Source organism: Ambystoma mexicanum, chromosome 9 (assembly GCF_040938575.1).
Source record: "Ambystoma mexicanum isolate Mex_15411 chromosome 9, UKY_AmexF1_1, whole genome shotgun sequence".
Lineage (NCBI taxonomy): Eukaryota > Metazoa > Chordata > Amphibia > Caudata > Ambystomatidae > Ambystoma > Ambystoma mexicanum.
In genome coordinates this window covers 1,522,175,054-1,522,199,644 of record NC_090931.1, presented here as the reverse complement: position 1 = coordinate 1,522,199,644, position 24,591 = coordinate 1,522,175,054, and the positions used below count along the sequence as shown (strand labels likewise).

The following is a 24,591-nucleotide window of genomic DNA, read 5'->3' as shown; positions in this document are numbered from 1 at the left end:
ATCCACGTACCCGGCCATATCGCGTGTGGAACTTCCCGCGCACCCCTGCAATCCACGTACCCGGCCATATCGCGTGTGGAACTTCCCGCGCACCCCTGCAATCCACGTAGCCGGCCATATCGCGTGTGGAACTTCACGCGCACCCCTGGAATCCACGTAGCCGGCCATATCGCGTGTGGAACTTCCCGCGCACCCCTGGAATCCACGTAGCCGGCCATGTCGCGTGTGGAACTTCCCGCGCACCCCTGGAATCCACGTAGCCGGCCATATCGCGTGTGCAACTTCCCGCGCACCCCGGTATGCACGCACACGTTTATTTTTTCTCTCTGCGCGTGTCTGTGTTTGTGGGTACCCCTTTGTACGTCTTTTGTCCTGGAGGGCAACAGTATTGGACATTGATCATGTCTGTATATAGGTGCTATTTGTTGGCGCACCTTTTAGCGCACATTTCTTGCAGGCGCAGAGACGCTACCGCCTGCTTTCTTGTGGCGGTCGTGTTTGTGCCTGTTTGTGCCTGTGCGCTGCTTTGAGCGTGCGCTTTTTTGCCCTATTCTATTCCATGAATACGTGTTGTATGCGAGCGTGTGGGCGTTCCGCGCACTTGCCTCCTGAACTTTCCCCGTGCCGCCCACATTCTTCCCCATTCCGAGTGTTGTGCCCCATTTTATTCCCCATTCCGAGTATCCCGCCCTGTGTCCCGCCTACTTTAGAGCTGTGCACTGCGCTCGGAGTGATGGCGCAGTGGCCGTGGCGCACGACGTTGGTTGACCTGTGCGCCGGCCTGCGCCGCGCGTTTTTTCCGCGCACGTCCTCTGCTTTTCTTGCGCAGGGACTTCCATGAATCGACGTGCGCTGGTTTCCCTGCGCTTTGCGCTGATTTTCGGCGCAGCGCACGTATTGGCCCCTCTGCGCCGGGATTTTCGGCGCACATTTATTCCATGAATCGGCCTGTGAGTCTTTACATCTACAGGAAATTAAAGATAAAGCAATTCAGAATGTCTCCCTTCTTGATTTGCAACACACAGTGTCCTGTGGCCATTCCCAACAATAGTGCATGACACTGAAGACCCTCATAGGAATCCCGCCATTCCCAACAATAGTGCATGACACTGATCACCCTCATAGGAATCCCGCCATTCCCAACAATAGTGCATGACACTGATCACCCTCATAGGAATCCCGCCATTCCCAACAATAGTGCATGACACTGAAGACCCTCATAGGAATCCCGCCATTCCCAACAATAGCGCATGACACTGAAGACCCTCATAGGAATCCCGCCATTCCCAACAATAGTGCATGACACTGAAGACCCTCATAGGAATCCCGCCATTCCCAACAATAGTGCATGACACTGAAGACCCTCATAGGAATCCTGCTTTAATTAGATACAGAGTTATTCCAACTACAAAAATTAACTGGGCAAAATGTGTTTAGGGAAATGTGAAAGTTACAGACCTGTAAATAATCTATTCTTTTCAGGAGAATATTTGCTATACTGTGTGTTTCGTCCTGTCTGCCATCACCAATTTGAGGTTTTTGACATTTGTTGGGAAGGAAATGAACCTACCCCCCCCCCTCCCCAGGCGCTTTAGGGTGAGGCATGAGGAGACCCGTGATGTGCCAGGGATTAGGGGGTGTACTAAAAGACTCTGCACAGACATAATATTATGGGAATTGTAGATGTTTAGACTTAGTGCGCACATTTAAACAGGTGCCATTTTGTAGCTATGGCAGAAACATAGGGCATGCATGGAAGCACGTTAGACACAGGCTGCAAACCTGATGAAGAAACCCGAGTAAGCCCAAGCGCTGACGAGAGAGACCTGCACTGTTAATTCCCACAGAAACCCTCCTTTGTCCTAAAACTGTTGCCAAGACGTTTATCCCGAGAAAGACCGTATCCTGCAAGGCCATGAGACGGTGCTAGGCGCCTCGATGTATGCGTTATCACAGCCAGGCATGGTGTGTATTGCGAGGTGCGGGGAGGGATACATTATAGTTCAAAAGCGAGTGTGGAAGCCTTGGAAGCCAGATGACAACTGGGATGAGAATGTGTTCAGGTCGCAGTGACCTCGAGCCTCGCCCTGTACCAGTCCATGATCATGCCAGGGGCCCTGTGTAGTAAAGAGTAGGACTGTCAGAAACAAAATTGTCTTTTTGACCTTGGTTCCCTGTTGACAATGAGCCCAGCTGACCCCACGTGATGTAAGACAGACAGACGGGGCTGGGGCCAATGGCATCCCCTATGGAGTAGGCTGTCCATGTATAGGGTCCCACCAACCACACGCGCAGGTTTTTACTGTATACTGATGACACTGTGCCACCTTTTAAGCTCTTGCTTGCACCCTTCTTGCTCAGAACGTTCCTGAGCAGCAGAGTTCTTTGCTGGCACACCCATTTTTTGTATAATTGAAACTTATTATCCTTGCAAGAACCTCTTGTCCTTTTTGTATTTTTTTTTCTGGTGTGAGTATTAAGGGGCGTGCCTTCCCACTGATAAAAAAATAAAAATGTACAACACCACAAGTGACATGTAGGTTTGAATCTTACCAGTGACTCGTTTTTGCCGACTTACAGAGTAAAAACCTGAAGTAAGAGCAATAAATTGATAGGATCACATACAGTGTTTTCAGCGTTAACTGGTGGCTTCAGGAACAGCTCACGCCTTGTGCACATGCAAATCGCGGACAGCGCCTCCCTACCATGTGAAGGACTGCCCTCAATATCTGAATAAATAAAAGAGGACTGTTTGTGCCCCGGTTTCATCATTTAGCTGTGGCACAATGCTTTACAGGTACATCAGTAAGAGACCCTTCCCTAGCAAGTGCCAGAGGCACTGCAAACTTGATACCCATCCCATCCTCTCCCACCCACCCAAATTCCCTTCTATCACTGCCAGCAAGCTGCTCTTCACCTTCCTTCAGCCGCTGCACCGTCTTTAGATCAAGGTGCTGCACTTTCAAGGACACCAAATATCATCCTCTTCTCTGCTCCTAGCTCATTGTCAATAACCCCCTGTAAGTTTACAGCATCACCCTTAAAACCAAGTCTGGTTCCACCTCATAACCAGGTTATATTGGAGGAGGATGGGCGGTTCACAGTAGCAATATGAGCTAGCAAAAAGAGCTGCCTACAAGAGGCAGTGGTAGGAGTGCGATGTGAGCTCGTGAAATGAGAGCGGCCTACTGAGGCCAGGGGTGGGAGTGCAATGTGAGCTCGTGAAATGAGAGCGGCCTGCTGAGGCCAGGGGTGGGAGTGCAATGTGAGCTCGGGAAATGAGAGCGGCCTGCTGAGGCCAGGGGTGGGAGTGCAATGTGAGCTCGTGAAATGAGAGCGGCCTGCTGAGGCCAGGGGTGGGAGTGCAATGTGAGCTCGTGAAATGAGAGCGGCCTGCTGAGGCCAGGGGTGGGAGTGCAATGTGAGCTCGTGAAATGAGAGCGGCCTGCTGAGGCCAGGGGTGGGGGTGCAATGTGAGCTCGTGAAATGAGAGCGGCCTGCTGAGGCCAGGGGTGGGGGTGCAATGTGAGCTCGTGAAATGAGAGCGGCCTGCTGAGGCCAGGGGTGGGAGTGCAATGTGAGCTCGTGAAATGAGAGCGGCCTGCTGAGGCCAGGGGTGGGAGTGCAATGTGAGCTTGTGAAATGAGAGCGGCCTGCTGAGGCCAGGGGTGGGAGTGCAATGTGAGCTCGTGAAATGAGAGCGGCCTGCTGAGACCAGGGGTGGGGGTGCAATGTGAGCTCGTGAAATGAGAGCGGCCTGCTGAGGCCAGGGGTGGGGGTGCAATGTGAGCTCGTGAAATGAGAGCGGCCTGCTGAGGCCAGGGGTGGGGGTGCAATGTGAGCTCGTGAAATGAGAGCGGCCTGCTGAGGCCAGGGGTGGGAGTGCAATGTGAGCTCGTGAAATGAGAGCGGCCTGCTGAGGCCAGGGGTGGGAGTGCAATGTGAGCTCGTGAAATGAGAGCGGCCTGCTGAGGCCAGGGGTGGGAGTGCAATGTGAGCTCGTGAAATGAGAGCGGCCTGCTGAGGCCAGGGGTGGGAGTGCAATGTGAGCTCGTGAAATGAGAGCGGCCTGCTGAGGCCAGGGGTGGGAGTGCAATGTGAGCTCGTGAAATGAGAGCGGCCTGCTGAGGCCAGGGGTGGGAGTGCAATGTGAGCTCGTGAAATGAGAGCGGCCTGCTGAGGCCAGGGGTGGGAGTGCAATGTGAGCTCGTGAAATGAGAGCGGCCTGCTGAGGCCAGGGGTGGGGGTGCAATGTGAGCTCGTGAAATGAGAGCGGCCTGCTGAGGCCAGGGGTGGGAGTGCAATGTGAGCTCGTGAAATGAGAGCGGCCTGCTGAGGCCAGGGGTGGGAGTGCAATGTGAGCTCGTGAAATGAGAGCGGCCTGCTGAGGCCAGGGGTGGGAGTGCAATGTGAGCTCGTGAAATGAGAGCGGCCTGCTGAGGCCAGGGGTGGGAGTGCAATGTGAGCTCGTGAAATGAGAGCGGCCTGCTGAGGCCAGGGGTGGGAGTGCAATGTGAGCTCGTGAAATGAGAGCGGCCTGCTGAGGCCAGGGGTGGGAGTGCAATGTGAGCTCGTGAAATGAGAGCGGCCTGCTGAGGCCAGGGGTGGGAGTGCAATGTGAGCTCGTGAAATGAGAGCGGCCTGCTGAGGCCAGGGGTGGGGGTGCAATGTGAGCTCGTGAAATGAGAGCGGCCTGCTGAGGCCAGGGGTGGGAGTGCAATGTGAGCTCGTGAAATGAGAGCGGCCTGCTGAGGCCAGGGGTGGGAGTGCAATGTGAGCTCGTGAAATGAGAGCGGCCTGCTGAGGCCAGGGGTGGGAGTGCAATGTGAGCTCGTGAAATGAGAGCGGCCTGCTGAGGCCAGGGGTGGGAGTGCAATGTGAGCTCGTGAAATGAGAGCGGCCTGCTGAGGCTAGGGGTGCAATGTGAGCTCGTGAAATGAGAGCGGCCTGCTGAGGCCAGGGGTGGGGGTGCAATGTGAGCTCGTGAAATGAGAGCGGCCTGCTGAGGCCAGGGGTGGGGGTGCAATGTGAGCTCGTGAAATGAGAGCGGCCTGCTGAGGCCAGGGGTGGGAGTGCAATGTGAGCTCGTGAAATGAGAGCGGCCTGCTGAGGCCAGGGGTGGGAGTGCAATGTGAGCTCGTGAAATGAGAGCGGCCTGCTGAGGCCAGGGGTGGGAGTGCAATGTGAGCTCGTGAAATGAGAGCGGCCTGCTGAGGCCAGGGGTGGGAGTGCAATGTGAGCTCGTGAAATGAGAGCGGCCTGCTGAGGCCAGGGGTGGGAGTGCAATGTGAGCTCGTGAAATGAGAGCGGCCTGCTGAGGCCAGGGGTGGGGGTGCAATGTGAGCTCGTGAAATGAGAGCGGCCTGCTGAGGCCAGGGGTGGGGGTGCAATGTGAGCTCGTGAAATGAGAGCGGCCTGCTGAGGCCAGGGGTGGGGGTGCAATGTGAGCTCGTGAAATGAGAGCGGCCTGCTGAGGCCAGGGGTGGGAGTGCAATGTGAGCTCGTGAAATGAGAGCGGCCTGCTGAGGCCAGGGGTGGGAGTGCAATGTGAGCTCGTGAAATGAGAGCGGCCTGCTGAGGCCAGGGGTGGGAGTGCAATGTGAGCTCGTGAAATGAGAGCGGCCTGCTGAGGCCAGGGGTGGGAGTGCAATGTGAGCTCGTGAAATGAGAGCGGCCTGCTGAGGCCAGGGGTGGGAGTGCAATGTGAGCTCGTGAAATGAGAGCGGCCTGCTGAGGCCAGGGGTGGGAGTGCAATGTGAGCTCGTGAAATGAGAGCGGCCTGCTGAGGCCAGGGGTGGGAGTGCAATGTGAGCTCGTGAAATGAGAGCGGCCTGCTGAGGCCAGGGGTGGGAGTGCAATGTGAGCTCGTGAAATGAGAGCGGCCTGCTGAGGCCAGGGGTGGGAGTGCAATGTGAGCTCGTGAAATGAGAGCGGTCTGCTGAGGCCAGGGGTGGGGGTGAAATGTGATCTAGTGAAGAGAGCTGCCTACAAGAGGCAGTGATAGCAGTGCAATGTGAGCTCGTGAAATGAGAGTGGTCTGCTGAGGCCAGGGGTGGGAGTGCAATGTGAGCTTGTGAAAAGAACTGCCTACAAGAGGCAGTGGTAGGAGTGCAATGCGAGCTCTCTGAAATGAGAGCTGTCTGCTGAGGCCAGTGGTGGCAGTGTAATCTGAGCTCGAGAAATGAGAGCGGCCTGCTGAGGCCAGGGGTGTGGGTGCAATGTGAGCTTGTGAAAAGAGATCTGCCTACAAGAGGCAGTGATAGCAGTGCAATGTGAGCTTGTGAAATGAGAGCGGCCTGCTGAGGCCAGGGGTGGGAGTGCAATGTGAGCTCGTGAAATGAGAGCGTCCTGCTGAGGCCAGGGGTGGGAGTGCAATGTGAGCTACTGAAAAGAGAGCTGCCTACAAGAGGCAGTGGTAGGAGTGCAATGCGAGCTCTCTGAAATGAGAACGGTCTGCTGAGTGCAATGTGAGCTCGTGAAATGAGAGCGGTCTGCTGAGGCCAGGGGTGGGAGTGCAATGTGAGCTACTGAAAAGAGCTGCCTACAAGAGGCAGTGGTAGGAGTGCAATGTGAGCTCGTGAAAAGAGAGCTGCCTACAAGAGGCAGTAGGAGTGCAATGTGAGCTTGTGAAATGAGAACGGTCTGCTGAGTGCAATGTGAGCTTGTGAAATGAGAACGGTCTGCTGAGTGCAATGTGAGCTCGTGAAATGAGAGCGGTCTGCTGAGTGTTAGGCAGAAACCTGTGCAGTTCCCTTTGGGAACACTGCAAAAGGCTTAGGACTACAGGTATTAGCAGTAAACCCACTTGGTAGCAGTCTGTACCACCCAGATTTACCTGGTAGCTGTGGCTGAGCAGTCAGACTTCCCTCAAGAAGAGTTAGGCAGTATGAAAATTATACACAATAGGCACTCAGACACAATAGCACAAGCAAACACTGACCAGAGCTTTGGTATCAAGGTATATTATTATTTATTTAAAAACACACTGATTGAAACACTCCAGCACTTCTAATGTAAATCACTTCAAAATACAGTTACTATTATATATATATATATACACACCCTTGGTTACTTAGATAGACAAGTCTTGGTTAACACCACTTATTTCCATACAGAGGTGAGTGCTTAACTAAAGATGGCACTCTAATAAGTTAAAACACAAGGGGGGGAAAACAAGGCAGAAATCAGAACAACATATGACACCAACACTTTACAGCACCTACAGTTAGGCAGGTTAGGCAGAGTCTACTGGAGAGCAAGGAAGTTCAATTGCCAGGCCCCTCTTAGAGAGAGCAAGATGCAATGTGCCCAGGATCACACAGTGGGGTTATGCCCACAGGTCTTTGTAAAGAGTCACCAAAGGGTTGGTTCAGTTCAAGAAAAGCTTAGCTAGGGTGTCCTAGGCTAACCCAGGTTCGAAAGCCGAGGGCTAAATCTACCTCGTACAATCGGTTGCAAGGGAAGCCAGGCAGAGCACAATACCTTACGCGGAAAGGATCCTCCAGCGGGGGCAGTTGTTCCTGGCAGTGGGTGCAAGACGCGACGTCGTCCAGGGGAAGAGAAGATCTCGACGTGGAGGAAAGATGAAGGTCGTTGCACTGCCAGGGAAGAAACCAGCCGCGGAGTTTTCCGGTTAAAAGGTTCTACCCTTTATTCGCGGTTGTGGTAAAACGTGGTATTCCGGCTGCTGGGGTGCTTGGCACAGGCAAGGCGGCCACGAGATGGTCTAAGGAGGCGAAGAAGAAGGCAGGACTGGTTATCCCCACCAGTCAAAGGAAGAAGACTCTCCGGACTGGAGATCTCCTCTGTCGTTGGGAAGTGGTGAGACGGTTCAGCAGGGCTCCACCGGTGGTGTCGTCGTTGCAGGTAGGCTCAGCTTCTCCCTCTTCGGATTCTTTAGGTCCTGTGGCGACTTCTAAAGTTCCAGCCCCAAAAGCCCTGCTTTTATGCAGAAAAACCCCATTCATTCAGCCTAGATGTCATTCAAACATGCTAAGTGGTGAGCCGGGCGGCTCACCACTGGGCCAATCAGAACAGAGTGTGACTTGAGTTGCCAAGGCAACTCAGTCCAGGGTGCCTAAACCCCCCTCCAAACCCCCTGTGGTACCCAGACAGAATGGCACCACTTTGGAGGGCTTCTGTGCAGAAGCCCGCCAAAAGTGGAACAAAGGCTCAACCTTTGGGTTGGAGTCACAGAAGCGAACACAAGCGCCATTTTAAAACAGAGTTCTGGCAAAAAGACCCGACCGGTGAATTTATAATTAAATAAACCGGTGGCATCTTTAACATTGCACCAAAAAGTGGTGCGTTTAAAATCAATGGGAAAATCCCATTGGGAAATATTCCGGTGGAATATTTCCGTGGTATCCACTGCCACCAGCCAAAAACTCGGCGAGGGGGGACGGGACAGTGCCCCCTCGACAAACAGACCCAGGGGCAATCGAATTGCCCCCACCAGTACTTCCACAATATGATGGTTTGTACTGGTTTAGGTTCACAATTTGGGACTAGTAAAGCCAATGGTGACTTTACATGCGCTGGGAGACAGTAGTCAGTCCCAGGGTATGGAGTCTATGTTTGGGGGTCACTATGACACCCCTGTGTCACTGCACGGAGGGTGCTGTGTATCACACATACAAAAACCAATGATAGCCTATGGGGAAAAATACCCCATAGCCCATAAGCACACAAAGAGTCAAAGAAACACACTCAAATCATGTCCAAGAGTGAGGGTATAAGAGTCTCACTCTTGGCAGGAGAAAAAAATAAACCTCAAAAATCCAGCAAAGCTGCTGGGGCACTCACTAGGTTAGGAAATTCAGCCTAAACAGAGAATTCTCCCTAACACTGAGTGCATTGTGAGCTCGTGAAATGAGCGCGGTCTGCTGAGGGCAGTGGTGGAAGTGCAATGTGAGCTAGTGAAATGAGAGCGGTCGCCTGAGAACAGTGGTGGGAGTGCAATGGGAGCTCGTGCAATGAGAGCCTGTCTGCTGAGAAAAGTGGTGGGAGTGCAATGTGAGTTTGTGAAATGAGAGCGGTCTGCTGAGTGCAATGTGAGTTTGTGAAATGAGAGCGGTCTGCTGAGTGCAATGTGAGCTAGTGAAATGAGAGCGGTCGCCTGAGAACAGTGGTGGGAGTGCAATGTGAGCTTGTGCAATGAGAGCCTGTCTGCTGAGAAAAGTGGTGGGAGTGCAATGTGAGTTTGTGAAATGAGAGCGGTCTGCTGAGTGCAATGTGAGCTAGTGAAATGAGAGCGGTCTGCTGAGTGCAATGTGAGCTTGTGAAATGAGAGCGGTCGCCTGAGAACAGTGGTGGGAGTGCAATGTGAGCTCGTGCAATGAGAGCCTGTCTGCTGAGAAAAGTGGTGGGAGTGCAATGTGAGTTTGTGAAATGAGAGCGGTCTGCTGAGTGCAATGTGAGCTTGTGAAATGAGAGCGGTCTGCTGAGTGCAATGTGAGCTTGTGAAATGAGAGCGGTCTGCTGAGGGCAGTGGTGGAAGTGCAATGTGAGCTCGTGAAATGAGAGCGGTCGCCTGAGAACAGTGGTGGGAGTGCAATGTGAGCTTGTGCAATGAGAGCCTGTCTGCTAAGAAAAGTGGTGGGAGTGCAATGTGAGTTTGTGAAATGAGAGCGGTCTGCTGAGTGCAATGTGAGCTTGTGAAATGAGAGCGGTCTGCTGAGTGCAATGGAAGCTAGTGAAATGAGAGCGGTCGCCTGAGAACAGTGGTGGGAGTGCAATGTGAGCTTGTGCAATGAGAGCCTGTCTGCTGAGAAAAGTGGTGGGAGTGCAATGTGAGTTTGTGAAATGAGAGCGGTCTGCTGAGTGCAATGTGAGCTAGTGAAATGAGAGCGGTCTGCTGAGTGCAATGTGAGCTTGTGAAATGAGAGCGGTCGCCTGAGAACAGTGGTGGGAGTGCAATGTGAGCTTGTGCAATGAGAGCCTGTCTGCTGAGAAAAGTGGTGGGAGTGCAATGTGAGTTTGTGAAATGAGAGCGGTCTGCTGAGTGCAATGTGAGCTTGTGAAATGAGAGCGGTCTGCTGAGTGCAATGTGAGCTTGTGAAATGAGAGCGGTCTGCTGAGGGCAGTGGTGGAAGTGCAATGTGAGCTTGTGAAATGAGAGCGGTCGCCTGAGAACAGTGGTGGGAGTGCAATGTGAGCTCGTGCAATGAGAGCCTGTCTGCTGAGAAAAGTGGTGGGAGTGCAATGTGAGTTTGTGAAATGAGAGCGGTCTGCTGAGGGCAGTGGTGGGAGTGCAATGTGAGCTAGTGAAAAGAGAGCGGTCGCCTGAGAACAGTGGTGGGAGTGCAATGTGAGCTCGTGCAATGAGAGCCTGTCTGCTGAGAAAAGTGGTGGGAGTGCAATGTGAGTTTGTGAAATGAGAGCGGTCTGCTGAGTGCAATGTGAGCTTGTGAAATGAGAGCGGTCTGCTGAGGGCAGTGGTGGAAGTGCAATGTGAGCTAGTGAAATGAGAGCGGTCGCCTGAGAACAGTGGTGGGAGTGCAATGTGAGCCTGTCTGCTGAGAAAAGTGGTGGGAGTGCAATGTGAGTTTGTGAAATGAGAGCGGTCTGCTGAGGGCAGTGGTGGAAGTGCAATGTGAGCTAGTGAAATGAGAGCGGTCGCCTGAGAACAGTGGTGGGAGTGCAATGTGAGCTCGTGCAATGAGAGCCTGTCTGCTGAGAAAAGTGGTGGGAGTGCAATGTGAGTTTGTGAAATGAGAGCGGTCTGCTGAGTGCAATGTGAGCTTGTGAAAAGAGAGCGGTCTGCTGAGTGCATTGTGAGCTCGTGAAATGAGCGCGGTCGCCTGAGAACAGTGGTGGGAGTGCAATGTGAGCTCGTGCAATGAGAGCCTGTCTGCTGAGAAAAGTGGTGGGAGTGCAATGTGAGTTTGTGAAATGAGAGCGGTCTGCTGAGTGCAATGTGAGCTTGTGAAATGAGAGCGGTCTGCTGAGTGCAATGTGAGCTCGTGAAATGAGAGTGGTCTGCTGAGTGCAATGTGAGCTCGTGAAATGAGAGCGGTCTGCTGAGTGCAATGCAAGTTCATGTAACGAGAGCAGTCTGCTGAGAACAGTAGTGGGAGTACAATGTGAGCTAGTGAAAGGAGAGTGTCTGCTGAGGCCAGTGGTGGGAGTGTAGGGTTGCAGGTTGTTTTGTAAGGCCTACTCTCTCATTCCCCTGACTAACCGACTCTCCTCTAAGATCTCCTGCCACCTTACACTACACACACACACACACACACAGACACACACACTGCTCCCCCCCTCCACCAACACAGCCACCTAAGGCAGAGCCATCAGCACATCAACACTAAGCGATCCATGACTAAGGTTTCCTTTTCAGCCCCATCAAACTCCCACATCAGCGGGTAACCAGACACAAATCACTGTCGTCTAATCAGATCTTGGGCTCTTCCATATGGGTAACACACTCCCACGTGTCTCAGTCAACCCATAGAAAGCAGATTGGCACTGCGGAACTGGGTACTCCCGGCCTGCCCCCTACAGTATCACATCTGCTGCTCCCACTGTCCCACTAATGACTCCCCCCACACCTTTCAAACAGAGTGAAGCACAGTGAGGCCATGAACAGTGGCAGAAAGTTCCTATACAAAAGAAATAATTACATTTAGAAGGGTTAATCTTAAATACTTTTTTGTGTTAATACATGGTCTGAATTGGGGGATCCAATTAACTATTTAACTGTTTGGGAAAGATGAAATGCTATAGGGAAAGCACACCGTTTATTTATATAGCACACCAACCCCGTAGGCATCAGGGTGCTGTTACAGGCATTCTGAAGTTACCTTACGATTAGTGTAGTGCAAACTCAGGTATACAATGCACAGTTCAGTTACATATAGGCATTCTTAGGTTACCCTAGGATTAGTGCAGTGCAAACTCGGGTGTACAATGCATAGTTCAGTTACAGAGAGCAGGTTAGCATTTCCTGTCAAAAAGGCTCTAAAAGGGTAGGATTAGTATAGTGCAAACTCGGATATACAATGCACAGTTCAGTTACATATAGGCATTCAAAGGTTACCCTAGGATTAGTGTAGTGCAAACACGGGTATACAATGCACAGTTCAGTTACATATAGGCATTCAAAGGTTACCCTAGGATTAGTGTAGTGCAAATTCAGGTATACAATGCACAGTTCAGTTACATATAGGCATTCTTAGGTCACCCTAGTATTAGTGTAGTGCAAACTCGGGTATACAATGCTCAGTTGAGTTACATATAGGCATTCTTAGGTTACCCTAGGATTAGTGTAGTGCAAACTCGGGTATACAATGCATAGTTCAGTTACAGAGAGCAGGTTAGCATTTCCTGGCAAAAGGCTCTAAAAGGGTAGGATTAGTATAGTGCAAACTCGGGTATACAATGCACAGTTCAGTTACATATAGGCATTCAAAGGTTACCCTAGGATTAGTGTAGTGCAAACACGGGTATACAATGCACAGTTCAGTTACATATAGGCATTCAAAGGTTACCCTAGGATTAGTGTAGTGCAAATTCAGGTATACAATGCACAGTTCAGTTACATATAGGCATTCAAAGGTTACCCTAGGATTAGTGTAGTGCAAACACGGGTATACAATGCACAGTTCAGTTACATATAGGCATTCAAAGGTTACCCTAGGATTAGTGTAGTGCAAATTCAGGTATACAATGCACAGTTCAGTTACATATAGGCAGTCTTAGGTCACCCTAGTATTAGTGTAGTGCAAACTCGGGTATACAATGCACAGTTCAGTTACATATAGGCATTCAAAGGTTACCCTAGGATTAGTGTAGTGCAAATTCAGGTATACAATGCACAGTTCAGTTACATATAGGCATTCTTAGGTCACCCTAGTATTAGTGTAGTGCAAACTCGGGTATACAATGCTCAGTTGAGTTACATATAGGCATTCTTAGGTTACCCTAGGATTAGTGTAGTGCAAACTCGGGTATACAATGCATAGTTCAGTTACAGAGAGCAGGTTAGCATTTCCTGGCAAAAGGCTCTAAAAGGGTAGGATTAGTATAGTGCAAACTCGGGTATACAATGCACAGTTCAGTTACATATAGGCATTCAAAGGTTACCCTAGGATTAGTGTAGTGCAAACACGGGTATACAATGCACAGTTCAGTTACATATAGGCATTCAAAGGTTACCCTAGGATTAGTGTAGTGCAAATTCAGGTATACAATGCACAGTTCAGTTACATATAGGCATTCAAAGGTTACCCTAGGATTATTGTAGTGCAAACACGGGTATACAATGCACAGTTCAGTTACATATAGGCATTCAAAGGTTACCCTAGGATTAGTGTAGTGCAAATTCAGGTATACAATGCACAGTTCAGTTACATATAGGCATTCTTAGGTCACCCTAGTATTAGTGTAGTGCAAACTCGGGTATACAATGCACAGTTCAGTTACATATAGGCATTCAAAGGTTACCCTAGGATTAGTGTAGTGCAAATTCAGGTATACAATGCACAGTTCAGTTACATATAGGCATTCTTAGGTCACCCTAGTATTAGTGTAGTGCAAACTCGGGTATAGAATGCACAGTTCAGTTACAGAGAGCAGGCTAGCATTTCCTGGCAAAAGGCTCTAAAAGGGTATGCTAAATAAGTTAGCTATCTAGTGAGAACAGCCAAGTTTTTAGTTTTTTACAGAATGACCAATAGGCGGTGTCGGCTCTGAGATGTGCAGGAAGGGTGTTCCAATGTTTAGATGCGACTAGAGGAAAGCGGCGTCCTCCAGATTTTTGCAGTTTGAATTTGGGTCTAAGGAGCATGTTGGACAGGGAGGTTCTGCTTGGTTTGTTCGCTTGGGTTTTCTTGAATTTCTTAGTGAGGTATTTGGGGGGGCAGTGTTGGCTAGGCATTTATGTGTAATGGTCAGGCTTTTGAAGTGGATTCTGTCGCGGATAGGGAGCCAGTGGGTATTACTTCTGGCGTTGGAGACGTGGTCTTTTTTCTGAATATTCAGAGCTGCTCTAAGAGTGTCATTTTGAATAACTTGGGAGTTTTTTTAAGTTATGGGTGGAAGTTCCTGCAAAGAGGGCATTGCAGTAGTCGAGTCTTTGAAAGGATGAGGGCTCTGGCTAGGGTAAGGCAGCTATCAGTGGACAGGAAACGTGTGCTGGCATGAATTAATTTCATTGTATAGGCTGATGAGGCGGCTATTGCGTTAACCTGTTTGGTGAGGGAGGCATTGAGATAAACTTTCCTGATTTGGAGATCGGGGATGGTAGAACGCGTAGGATTTGTCAAGTTTGTTTAGTCGGTTGTGTGAGCCAATGAGCAAGAGCTCTGTTTTATCGTTGTTAAGGCATAACGAGTGTGTATCCATCCTGGTCTGGATGCTTTGGTAAACAGCGTTCAGGGCACAGGAGTCGGCATCATAGTTGCCAGTAATGGGGATGAGGATTTCGGTATCGTCTGCATAATTAGTGTAGAAGATATCCAGGGAGTCAAGGCAGTCGAAAAGGGGCTTGGTGAAAATATTGTACTCATGGTTCTGTTGGATAGAAAAGATTTGATCCAAGTGATCGCCTCGGGCGAGAAGTGTGCTGCTGAGGCCAAGTGATGGCAACAGTGTATTGTGGTCCACCAGGTCTTAGGAGGCAGAGAGGTCCAGCATGATATGATAGGTTATTTATAACACGCTTAATACCCAGAGGTTTCTAAGTGCAGAACGGGGATCATACCTGTGTTGCTCCATGTCGTCTTGCTTCGAAGGTGAGCACGTTGCCGCTGGGCTATCCTCCCGAGAAGGAGGAAAAGGGCAAGTTTTCAGTTGTCCATGCAGTCGCCCATTTGAATCTTTAAATCAAGGAGGGCTAATTCAGTTCCGTGGCATGGGAGGAAAGCAGATTGGCACAGGCTAAGGAGGTTGTTGGTTTCTAGGTGTTTTTGGATATGCACGTATACTACTCTGTCTAGGATTTTCAGGATAAAGGGGACAGTTGTGATGGGTCGATAGTTGGGGTGCTGGGCCCCAGAGTTGGGTTTCTTTTTTTTTTTTTTTTAAGGGTGGGAGGACCCAGGCTTCTTTGAGAGTGGTAGGGACTGTGCTGGAGGAGAAGGAAGAGTTTACAACAGCTGTGATAAATGGGGCTAGTTCGGTGGCGCAGTCTTGGATGGCCGAAGCTGGGTTTAGGATAGGTCCCCTTGGCATCTGGTTGGTTTTAAGCGGCAGATGATTTTCTCCACTTCAGGAATAGATACCTAGGGGAAGTTAAATGGTGAGGTAGTACGGTATGGTGACACTTGTGATGGGGTCGCAGCAGTTCCGGTATAATGAGACTGTCTTTTTTACATTGGATTTTAATTTGGAGTGACTAATTTGCCCAGGAGCGCATTTTGGATGCCGGTGCACCAGATATGGTCCTTGAGGCAGTTGGTTGGAAGGGCAATGGGCGCTTCTAGCTCGCGCAATTTGGCAAAGAGCTCTCTTGAGCTTGATTTAGAGTCATCGATTCTGTTGTTGTAGTGTTCTTTTTTTGCTTTGCAAGTGGCTGCTTTGTAGGCTTTGGATAGGGATGTCAATAAGTCTTTGTTGGTGTCTGATGGGGCCTTTCTCCAGGATGTTACAGCCGCTCGCTTGGGGTGGCGTAGAGTATTCAAGTCTTCTGTAAACCAGGAGTTTAGGTGAGCAAGTTGTTTGGGCTTGCGTTTATGCTAGTGGGGCAATTCTGTCAATGGCTTGGAGGAGTGTGTGGTTGTAATGGGTGACCAAGATTGTAGGGTTGTGAGAAAGGGGTTCGGGAGTTGTGAGTGGCTTAAGTAGGGGAAGGATAGTGGCATGGGTGATGCTGCAGGACTTTCTGGTTAGAGTGGCTGGGTGCAGTAAGGGAGTTTGTGTCCTGGTAACGTGCACAGGGATGGCAAATGAGAACATTATGATCGGACCACGGGCAGGGATGGTTGGTTAGTATCTTGATATTGCTGTTGCATTCAGCAAGCCAGTCAAGTGTTCGGCCTTTGGTGTGCGTGGGTTCGAGCATGCGCGGAGTGAAGCCCAGGGTGCTTAGAGACTTTGCCAAGGATTATGCATGAGTCTGCAGGGTCGTTGAATCAGAGGTTGAAGTCACCAAGGACGGTGTTTCTGGATGAGGGTTTGATTTCTGAGGACTTCCTGGAAGGAGTGAGCGGGTCCGGGTGGTCTGTATATTAGGTGTAGGTTCAGTGTAGCTGTGTAGGAAAGGGTACGTTTAATGGATAGTGATTCCCCAGATTGTATGGCTAGGTTGATTATTTCATGGATGAGAAGTGTTTCCTTTGCAATAACTGCTAGTTCGCCACCTTTAGAGGTTAGCCTGTCTTTCCTGTAGATAGTATGGTTGTCAGGGATAGCTAGTGATAGTGTGGGCCCCGCCGTTGAGTGAAGCCAGGTTTCTGTGATTGATAGGCTATCCAGGTGTTTGGATAGGATGAGGTTGTGGATGTCAAGTGCATATTTGCGGGGGCTGGGGGAGGTGCGTTGGTTGGGCCTTTGGTGATGAGGCAGGTAGGAGAGAGTTTGCTGGTGATCCTGCAACCTAGATTCCTCCGATATAAAGCTATCAGGGACATTAGGAGTGCTATATTGCAATCCAAAAGGTGGGTCATTGTCATCTGAAGGCTCACTGTCTTCATAAATGGATGCGAGTGAGAGATATATATATATATATATACATATATACACACACAGCATGTGATCTAAGCAGATTCCACAAGCCTCAGAAATATATATATCCTTTCTAGGCAAAGGTGTGAAGGTTTTTAAAATTACTGGTAAAGGCGTCAATGTCTTCGATGGTTTCGAGCCAGGTGCCTATGGAGATAGTGTCTTCGATGAAGACGTCTTGGGAGTTGATGGCGTCAACGGCACCACTGGCGTTGATGGCTATGACTTAGACGTTGACTTGTCCGTGATGGACTTCGATGGCTTGAAGGTTTAGTAAGTGCATACAACATGAAAAACATACAAAAACAATGCAATTTACAAAGAGAAAAAAACAGGACTATTTAGTCCATACAATCAATGCGAGCAGAATTTATGCAAAGGTTCACAGAAGTAGGGGTACAGCCCCATTAGGAAATAAACATGGGAACCCAATATATGGGAACTGACAAAAAATGATTTGGTGTTAGCAAAACAGTGAATACATTTTAAATCATAAGAGTTTTCCGAGATAGCTAATAAAACTTAAACTATCCCTAGCTGACCCTTACTTGTCTAAAGGCTCAGATTAAACAATTTCGTGAAAATGGCACAGTACATGCGCCAACCAGAGCCTGATTATGGCTACAACAAAAAAAATATATATCACACAGAATATTGTTTGCTAAGCCTAATTTTGGCTAACCATGTAAACAATGTCGCACAGTGCTGTGTGTTAAGCCAGATTTTGGCTGAAAAATTTCGACATATACAATGTCACCCAAACAGTCATTTATCTGCTGTGTTGTCACAGGCTGAAAGGGGGTGTACAGCAGATAAATGACTGTTTGGGTGACATTGTTTATCCTTTCTCCCTTTCCTGTTTTCTTGTTTTTGTGGCTCTCTCTCTCTGTTTTCTATCTTGCTGTCCTAGGTAGGCCTCGTGTTTCCCTACTATTATTCCGGCCGTACTGCCCTCCTATTGCATAGCAGCCCTGTCAGTCTTGGACTTCTTTCTACTCCGGGCACCATCATCTATACTGAGAGTGACAGCCTCCGGAGACCTTTACTACCATTGCCCAGAGAGGTGTTTTTTATGCCGCTCAGCTTTTTCCCCTAGTTAGTTTGTTCCGGAAGAGGGGCCCCCTTAGTCCTCTCTGTACTGAGGTCAGGGTGGCTTCCTTCCGGGGCAGACCTTATCTGTACACCAAAAAAAAGGCTCTGTGGAAGAAGAGATTTGGTTGCCAGGTGTATGACGGGACCACAGGTGAGGAGGAGGGTGAGTGGAGTGACCAAGAACAGGGGAAACCTTACATTGACAGTGACAGTTATAAAAAAGAAAACACTGCTGTATGATCTGTCCGGTCTTGGCACAGCTGGATATGTGGGTAAGATGTTCCAGTAGAGGAACCAGTTTAAGGTGTGTCCTTTGCTGTTAGTAACATCTGTTTGCATGAAAGCAAGCTCAGGCTTAATTAATAGGTTCTTCGGGCAATCACTAAACCCTTCGATAAAGGAGCTATTAAACATCATTAAATGATAATGATAATGATGTGTTAAGACAGCTGACAAAACCTACATTACATTGGGGCGTTCAGCAGAGGATCATTAGTTGCAGAGGGTGATGAATGTAACGCTTAGGAGTTTGCAACTGGGACTAGGTGCTAATTGGTGAATACAGCAATTACTCTGGGTTTGGGTACTCAATTTAAACATAGTGAGTCTCTCTGGCCAAGTAGCTGAAATGGCTGGGCATGAGCATTCCAATAACCAGGCTTGGTTCAAGAATAACATCATCAATGTCAATAGCATGACAGGGGACGGGCCGAGCATTTATAAATGCCATTTGGCTTGAATATGATCTTTGTCAGGTGGGGCACATTGGCACGCAATGCAAGTGCATGTGATTCTGGCACAACAGCATTATTATATCTAAGCGCAAAGTAAACCTTGGAGGGATTTTGTTTGTCAGTATGATGATACCAAGAGCCTACACTCAGGTACCTTTGGATAAGCATTTAAAACAGTGGCTGTGACAGTGGTTTTTGTATGGTATTATTATCCTGAATGTGGGCAAGCATGTCGGAAACGTATTCAAAGAGCTATTTTTACTACCACAAAGGTTTTCCCCAAGATGTTAAGGTGAACATGTTTGAGGTATGGTCTGTGTTGTTATGGGAAGGAAGTCTAGCTTCACGTATAGGGCTAATAGTTTCTAGAATCCTATGATATAGGGCTAGGTATTTTAGTATTTTGGTATAACGCAATGGGGTGGTTCTTGAGATTGCAGTCCTTGCTTCCATGAGTAGAAACTACCCTGTGGTTATAGATTATAGAAGAAAGTGGGTAAATAGAGTTTGAGAACTGAGGTCAGTGTCGGCGGAAAGGAGAGGGAGAACGAACGTAGCGGGATCGCTAAAGAACTAACAATCCAAGAAAAAGGAGGCAGTGTGTCCCGCGACCGGACCTCCGGGCCGAATAGGCAAAGCAGGCTTTGCGTCACTGCTTAGCGTTCACACAGTCCTGCTATGCCTGAGACGTGGAGTAAGAGCGCCTACAATATGCGACGCAGGTGCAAGCAAAAGGGGGCTATGTAGTTCCGCCCTGCAGTGCAGATATATAACAATATGAAAGAAAGCACAATGCTGTAAAACTGGGGCCAAGAAATGCCAAAAACACAGGCCAAGAAAGGGAATAGGTTTTAGGGTATAACATTCCTAAGGGCCAGAAGACCCATGTCCATGTTAGGTGAGTAATAGTAAAAGCACAGCTTTTAGAGCACAAACTTTTAAAAACTCCTCAATGAGACAGAGAGAATGTTACATTTTGTACAGTACTTAAATGTATAAAATGCTGTTACGAACAATTTTATTTTTGCACCTTTCCCTCCATAGATGTCTATGTGACCCCAGCCTTTTTGCGTATTTTGAATCCTGTCCTGACTTTTTGGAGGTCAGTAAATCCTTTTGCTTTATTTCCCTCTGCCTGTTTTGTTCATTCGTATGGTCAGTAAATCCTTTTGCTTTATTTCCCTCTGCCTGTTTTGTTCATTCGTATGGTCAGTAAATCCTTTTGCTTTATTTCCCTCTGCCTGTTTTGTTCATTCGTATGGTCAGTAAATCCTTTTGCTTTATTTCCCTCTGCCTGTTTTGTTCATTCGTTTGGTGAAACAGACGAGTCTCTAAGACTTTAAGTACTGGGAGACTTTGTCTCTCTTATGGATTTCTTAACTGCAGGCATCACCCTTTACTTGAGCACTTCTGCATTGACCTCAAAGGGCTCCTAAATGCGGCTAGCACTGTACGATGGCTGTCCCACAAGGTCTTTGCTTGTCCTTTGGCTATATAGTTCTTTGGCCTTCTTCCTGCCTCCTCTGGTCAGGAAATACCCTATATGGAGTACCCTTTCACAGGGAAAGCTTCTGTTTTCACAGGCAATGGGGTGGTTTGTGTGTGAACCCAGATGTGGGGACGGACTCTCTGGTCCCAGTACACATCCTGGTGCCTGAATGTCTGTTGCTGGGCAGATGTGGTGGCCAGTGGCTATTTATGATTGGATAGCCACAGACTGTTTGAATGGAGCAGATCCTTGCCATTTTTGGTCCTGGGCAAGCTTCCATTCCAGATCTTGGATAAAAGAAGGACTCCTGCAGACATTCTTCAGATCACTGTGGGAGCCAAGTCCTGAACAGTATAGCCTGTTGACGACTCCAGCTGCTGACCAACATAGACTCTAGTGATTGGCCTGCTGAAGCCCTGCTCTTTTGCCTGATCTTAAGAAGACCCTTGTGGGCGCTTCGACGCCTGGACTGGTGGGAACAACCAGTCTCGAACTCTGCTCGAGGATCTGTGCTTTCTGAGCCTTCAGAAGTGTTCCTGGACCAATCAGTGCACTGCAAGCTCTCTCCTGGGCTACTTTGCTGCAACGGTAGCCGAAGATCTTCAACATTTATAAGATGCCTGCTACTGCATTTTCAGCCATAGGCGTAAAGTCCTGTCCCTAAACTACTCTTTCCTGACTTGGTTGGTGGAGGCCTGGTCAAAGATCCCCTCCTAGCCCTATCATAGTGATTGGAACTGAGTTAGTTTACTTACCTGACCTTTACTTATCTTTTCGACCAAATCTCTTTATGAACCTACCTGTGAAGTACAACTTTGGAACTGATGACTTAAGGGCACAAGACCCCAAACCATCTTAGGGTTGGACTCATTAAGTGTTAGGGGAACTATTTTGTGTTTATTTTAAGTGTCTATTCTGGATTTCATGCATATAATTATAATTGTATGTACTCACCTGTGTTTCACTGGTTCTTGAAGTAAATGCTTGCCGTCTTCTCTCAAGGGTGAACATATATATATATTTTATTTGACTAGAGGTTTTACTTGCTTAATGTGTGTTTTAAAGGCCTAATGCATTATTTATGTACTTCCCTGTCCATCTTGAATTATTGCTGCTGTTCTGTTTGGACCCATTGTACCCCAAACCACTTTCACAGCCCTGCCGCTCTACTGCCTTACCTTGATTGGGTTTGTCCAGTCCTCCGTGTCTCCCTGTTCAGCATAATAGGGTGGCCTCCCAAAATACACCTCCCAGGTTTGATTTTGGAAATCCATCTTAACTCCCAAGGGCCAGCAGACTCGAGTAGAAAGGACTTGTGAGCTCAGGCTGCAGGAACTTCACTGTTTGGACAGAAGGCAGTACCAGCAGGCAATCTGGTTCCAATCCCACAACAATAGTGCCCTCGAAGTATCCAGCCCCAGGCCAGATGAGATCTTTCTAGTGGGGATGCCCTCTACCCAGTGCTTATTGTCCGGAACTGGCCCATCAACACTTCAGAGATCCAGAAAGGTGAGGACAACACATCAGGTTCCCACTAGTGCAAGGGAAGGAGGAACCAGGTACATGTCTCCCCTGTCGCAGAAGATGCTGAACTTTGCAAGGCAGTGGATTGGCCGGGTCAATGCAGGTTCCAACAACAGTCTTCCATCGTCCCTCTGCAGTTACTTTCTCTTTAGTTTCTTGACTCCAGTGGTCGGCAAAAGAAAGGTTACACATCCACCACTAATATGCTAGATTGGGGGTTTGGGTGACACCTGCTCTTCAGTGAACGGATATGCAACGCATAGAGTATTGCTGTCTAATCCTGGACAACCAGCAGCCCCAGCAACTATGAGATCAATCTGGCTTGACTGTGTTTTGAGCAGGACAGACTCTCTAACCAGCACTTCCAGACATTTCTGCAAACACACACTGGCCATGTTTCTGGGCTTCTTTCAAGAATCCAGTGAAAGTGCAATTTCCTATCTGACAAGGGAGGAAGAACAGATCGACAAAAGGCAGAACTTGAAAAATCAAGGTTTACCATCTTGGCATGGCTACCTCACAGTACAAATACATAGGGGCCCAGTAGTGCACCCAGAAATGCGTAAGAGTTACCCCGGCCACCAGCCTACCAGTGTTGCACCAAAATGTATAACTTGATATACTAAAAAGAAAATAACGGGGAAACCCTGTTTCACTGCAGAATTCCCTATAGAGAGGAAAGCTGCAAAAAGAAAGCATTTCCTAACGCTGTATCGGCTCCCAATCAAGGAGAAGGCTGTGGTGAAAAAGTGCCTGGTGCTTTGACTGGGAATGCACTTCTCAACCCTAAGCCCGGGAACAGATGTGCAGAGTTGGAATGTAGCAGCCTCCAGTGATTGGGTTTGAATGGATGCAGCTCTATGATTGAAGATTGAGTAGCTCCAAATCTCCCATTAGGAAAGGGCCTGTGCCATTACTTTCAGTGCTTGAATGGGTTTCTGAAGCATTAAGAGGGCACCCCAACTGAAGGACTGTACGGAAGCCCGGATGGGTCTGCATCCTATCCAAGACCCACCCTGACAGTCCTGATCTTCTGGTGTTGCTGGTTGTGGAAGCAGGCAAGCATCCTGTGTCACTGCCTTGTCCCTTTTGACTTGGTGGTACCCACAGAGTCTCCTTTTCTAAAGAATCTCTGACCTCCAAGAGCCTGCAGTGAGTGACCCTGCATGGGGAAACTGGAGGCACTGCAAAAAGGAAATTGCTAACAGGACATTTAAACTAGTCTTGGGTCACTTTGCAATTGGATTACAACTTTAGATAATCTTTCAGAAGTTGTATCGGAGTGCATTCATACCTAAGAAAGTTGAATCTGAACTGCACCGCTCTCTAGACCGCTTACACCATCCATCACCAGAACTGCCCTTTTCTTTGGACTGGGCTGATCTGAATGCTCCCAAGCAACAGCTTCTTTTCACCTTTCTTCAATATTTGCCTGAGCCTCCAGTGGGGCATCTGTCCCTCAGCCTCGCTGAAGCTGCAACCACAATAGCCCAAAGCAGTTGCTTTTTGGTAACCGGAGACTTCTGGCTAGAAACTAATGGGACTCTACAGATTGTCGTGAGTACAGGGAGGCGATGCAGTTTGACAATCAGTGACGCTCAGTCCTGTGGACTTGCGGGCGTGGTAGGTTCACTTCTTTAGCCTCTCTGAGACCTGGCGTGAGACTGATGTTTTATCTGTGGCTGTGCAAGTTGAGCCTACGTGACCCGAAACAGCAGGGTAGCAGGAAAACAACTGGAAAACTGCTGGAATCAAGAAAAGAACCGTTGCTGCTGCTGTTACCGTAGCTGTCCCATTCATGGCTGATTGTGGATCGTTTGGCTCCTGGAGGGTGGTGACTGTGGTGGCATACAGTGGCCTGGCCTAAGGCTCGTTACAACAGAGGCTGCTGCTGAGTGGTAGGGCCTGGGGCTGGGGACTCCTTGTGCTCCCTGAGCTCCTTGTGGTTGAGGTCCAAATAACCACATTATCTATAATTATATATTTGGTTTTATTAAGCACCTAATCTACAGCTTCTTGTAGGGTGAGGAGGGTTAGAGTTTTTTTTTTAGATTAACTGGTGCATTCCTGACGTGCTAAGCTGCTAAATTGCCAAGATTGCTAAGCAATTTATAGTAGTGGCATTGATTTGCACCTAGGATATTGCTGGAGGTGGTGACAGCGGGCTGGTGAGCTTTTGAACCACTTCCTGCCCTCTGAGCTACACATGTAAGCACCCATAAATACCCAAGTACAAGGTGCCCAGGAATTTGAGCCTTTCCTGAAGACATCTGCATCACTCTGCACTACTCTATACTACTCTACTACTCCCTACTATCCTGTTATTGCTAGTTTGTTATTTGCAACTGGCAGTCTCCAGCACTTTGTGCCTGGTTGGATTGTTGGTGTTTTGGATCGAACTTATTGCCAAGGTGCGAAACTCTCGGCACTGAAGGAGGGAGGTGCTATAGCAAACTGTGCACAAAGGTTGCTGGGGCTTGCAATTCATCAAGGAAGGCCCCAAGCAATTGGGTTGCCTGAAGTCAGATGGTCACAAAAGCGTCCTCCGTGATCGGGGGGGGGGGGGGGGGGGGGGGCTGAATGGAGAGGAAACTAGGGTGGTTGTAGCAACCGAGGCGGTTGAGGCACAGATGGTGACTATTAACGATATTTCTGAGGTGGCTACTGTGATCAATGTGGTTAATTCCTTGAGCCAGAAAAGTTTGGTGGTTGCCACTACCACTGCTTATAATGCCGACGTGGACGACACTTCAGCTGAGACAAGTTCCCGAGTGCAAGGAGCAGGAGTAGTGGAGATGGCCTCAAGCCGAGTGTCAGTACCTATTGGATGCTATTGTTGTGGACACAGCTATGTGGACGTCTAGCTCAGGGAACAACTCGGGGTACAACCCAGGGCCCTGATCTGTTTGTGAAGGGATAGCGGTTACATCACCCATGTCAGCAGTACCCAATGTGTCAAATGACAAAGCCTCTAATGTTGCTCATGATTTTGCTGCTGTGGCCAAACCCTCATCCACATCAATTTTGGAGGCATTGGAGCATTCAATCGATCGATAGTATGCTGAGAATTGTCAAACAGGAAATCGGGCA

General features: G+C 48.9%; 1 protein-coding gene across 2 annotated transcripts in view; it reads right to left on the bottom strand.

Annotated features, from left to right (window-relative positions):
* The window catches only part of LOC138489410 (zinc finger protein 34-like), a 109,215-nt gene that overhangs the window by 17,146 nt on the left and 67,478 nt on the right, over window positions 1-24,591 (bottom strand). Inside the window, exon 4 of one of the 2 annotated variants that reach the window (XM_069617131.1) lies at window positions 6,997-11,600. The exons of the other annotated variant lie outside the window; for it this stretch is intronic. Coding sequence (XP_069473232.1) covers window positions 9,692-10,774 — 1,083 coding nt within the window. The 5' untranslated portion in view covers window positions 10,775-11,600 and the 3' untranslated portion in view covers window positions 6,997-9,691. Of the gene's footprint in view, window positions 1-6,996; window positions 11,601-24,591 lie in introns of those variants that run through there. 2 annotated transcript variants of the gene reach the window in all.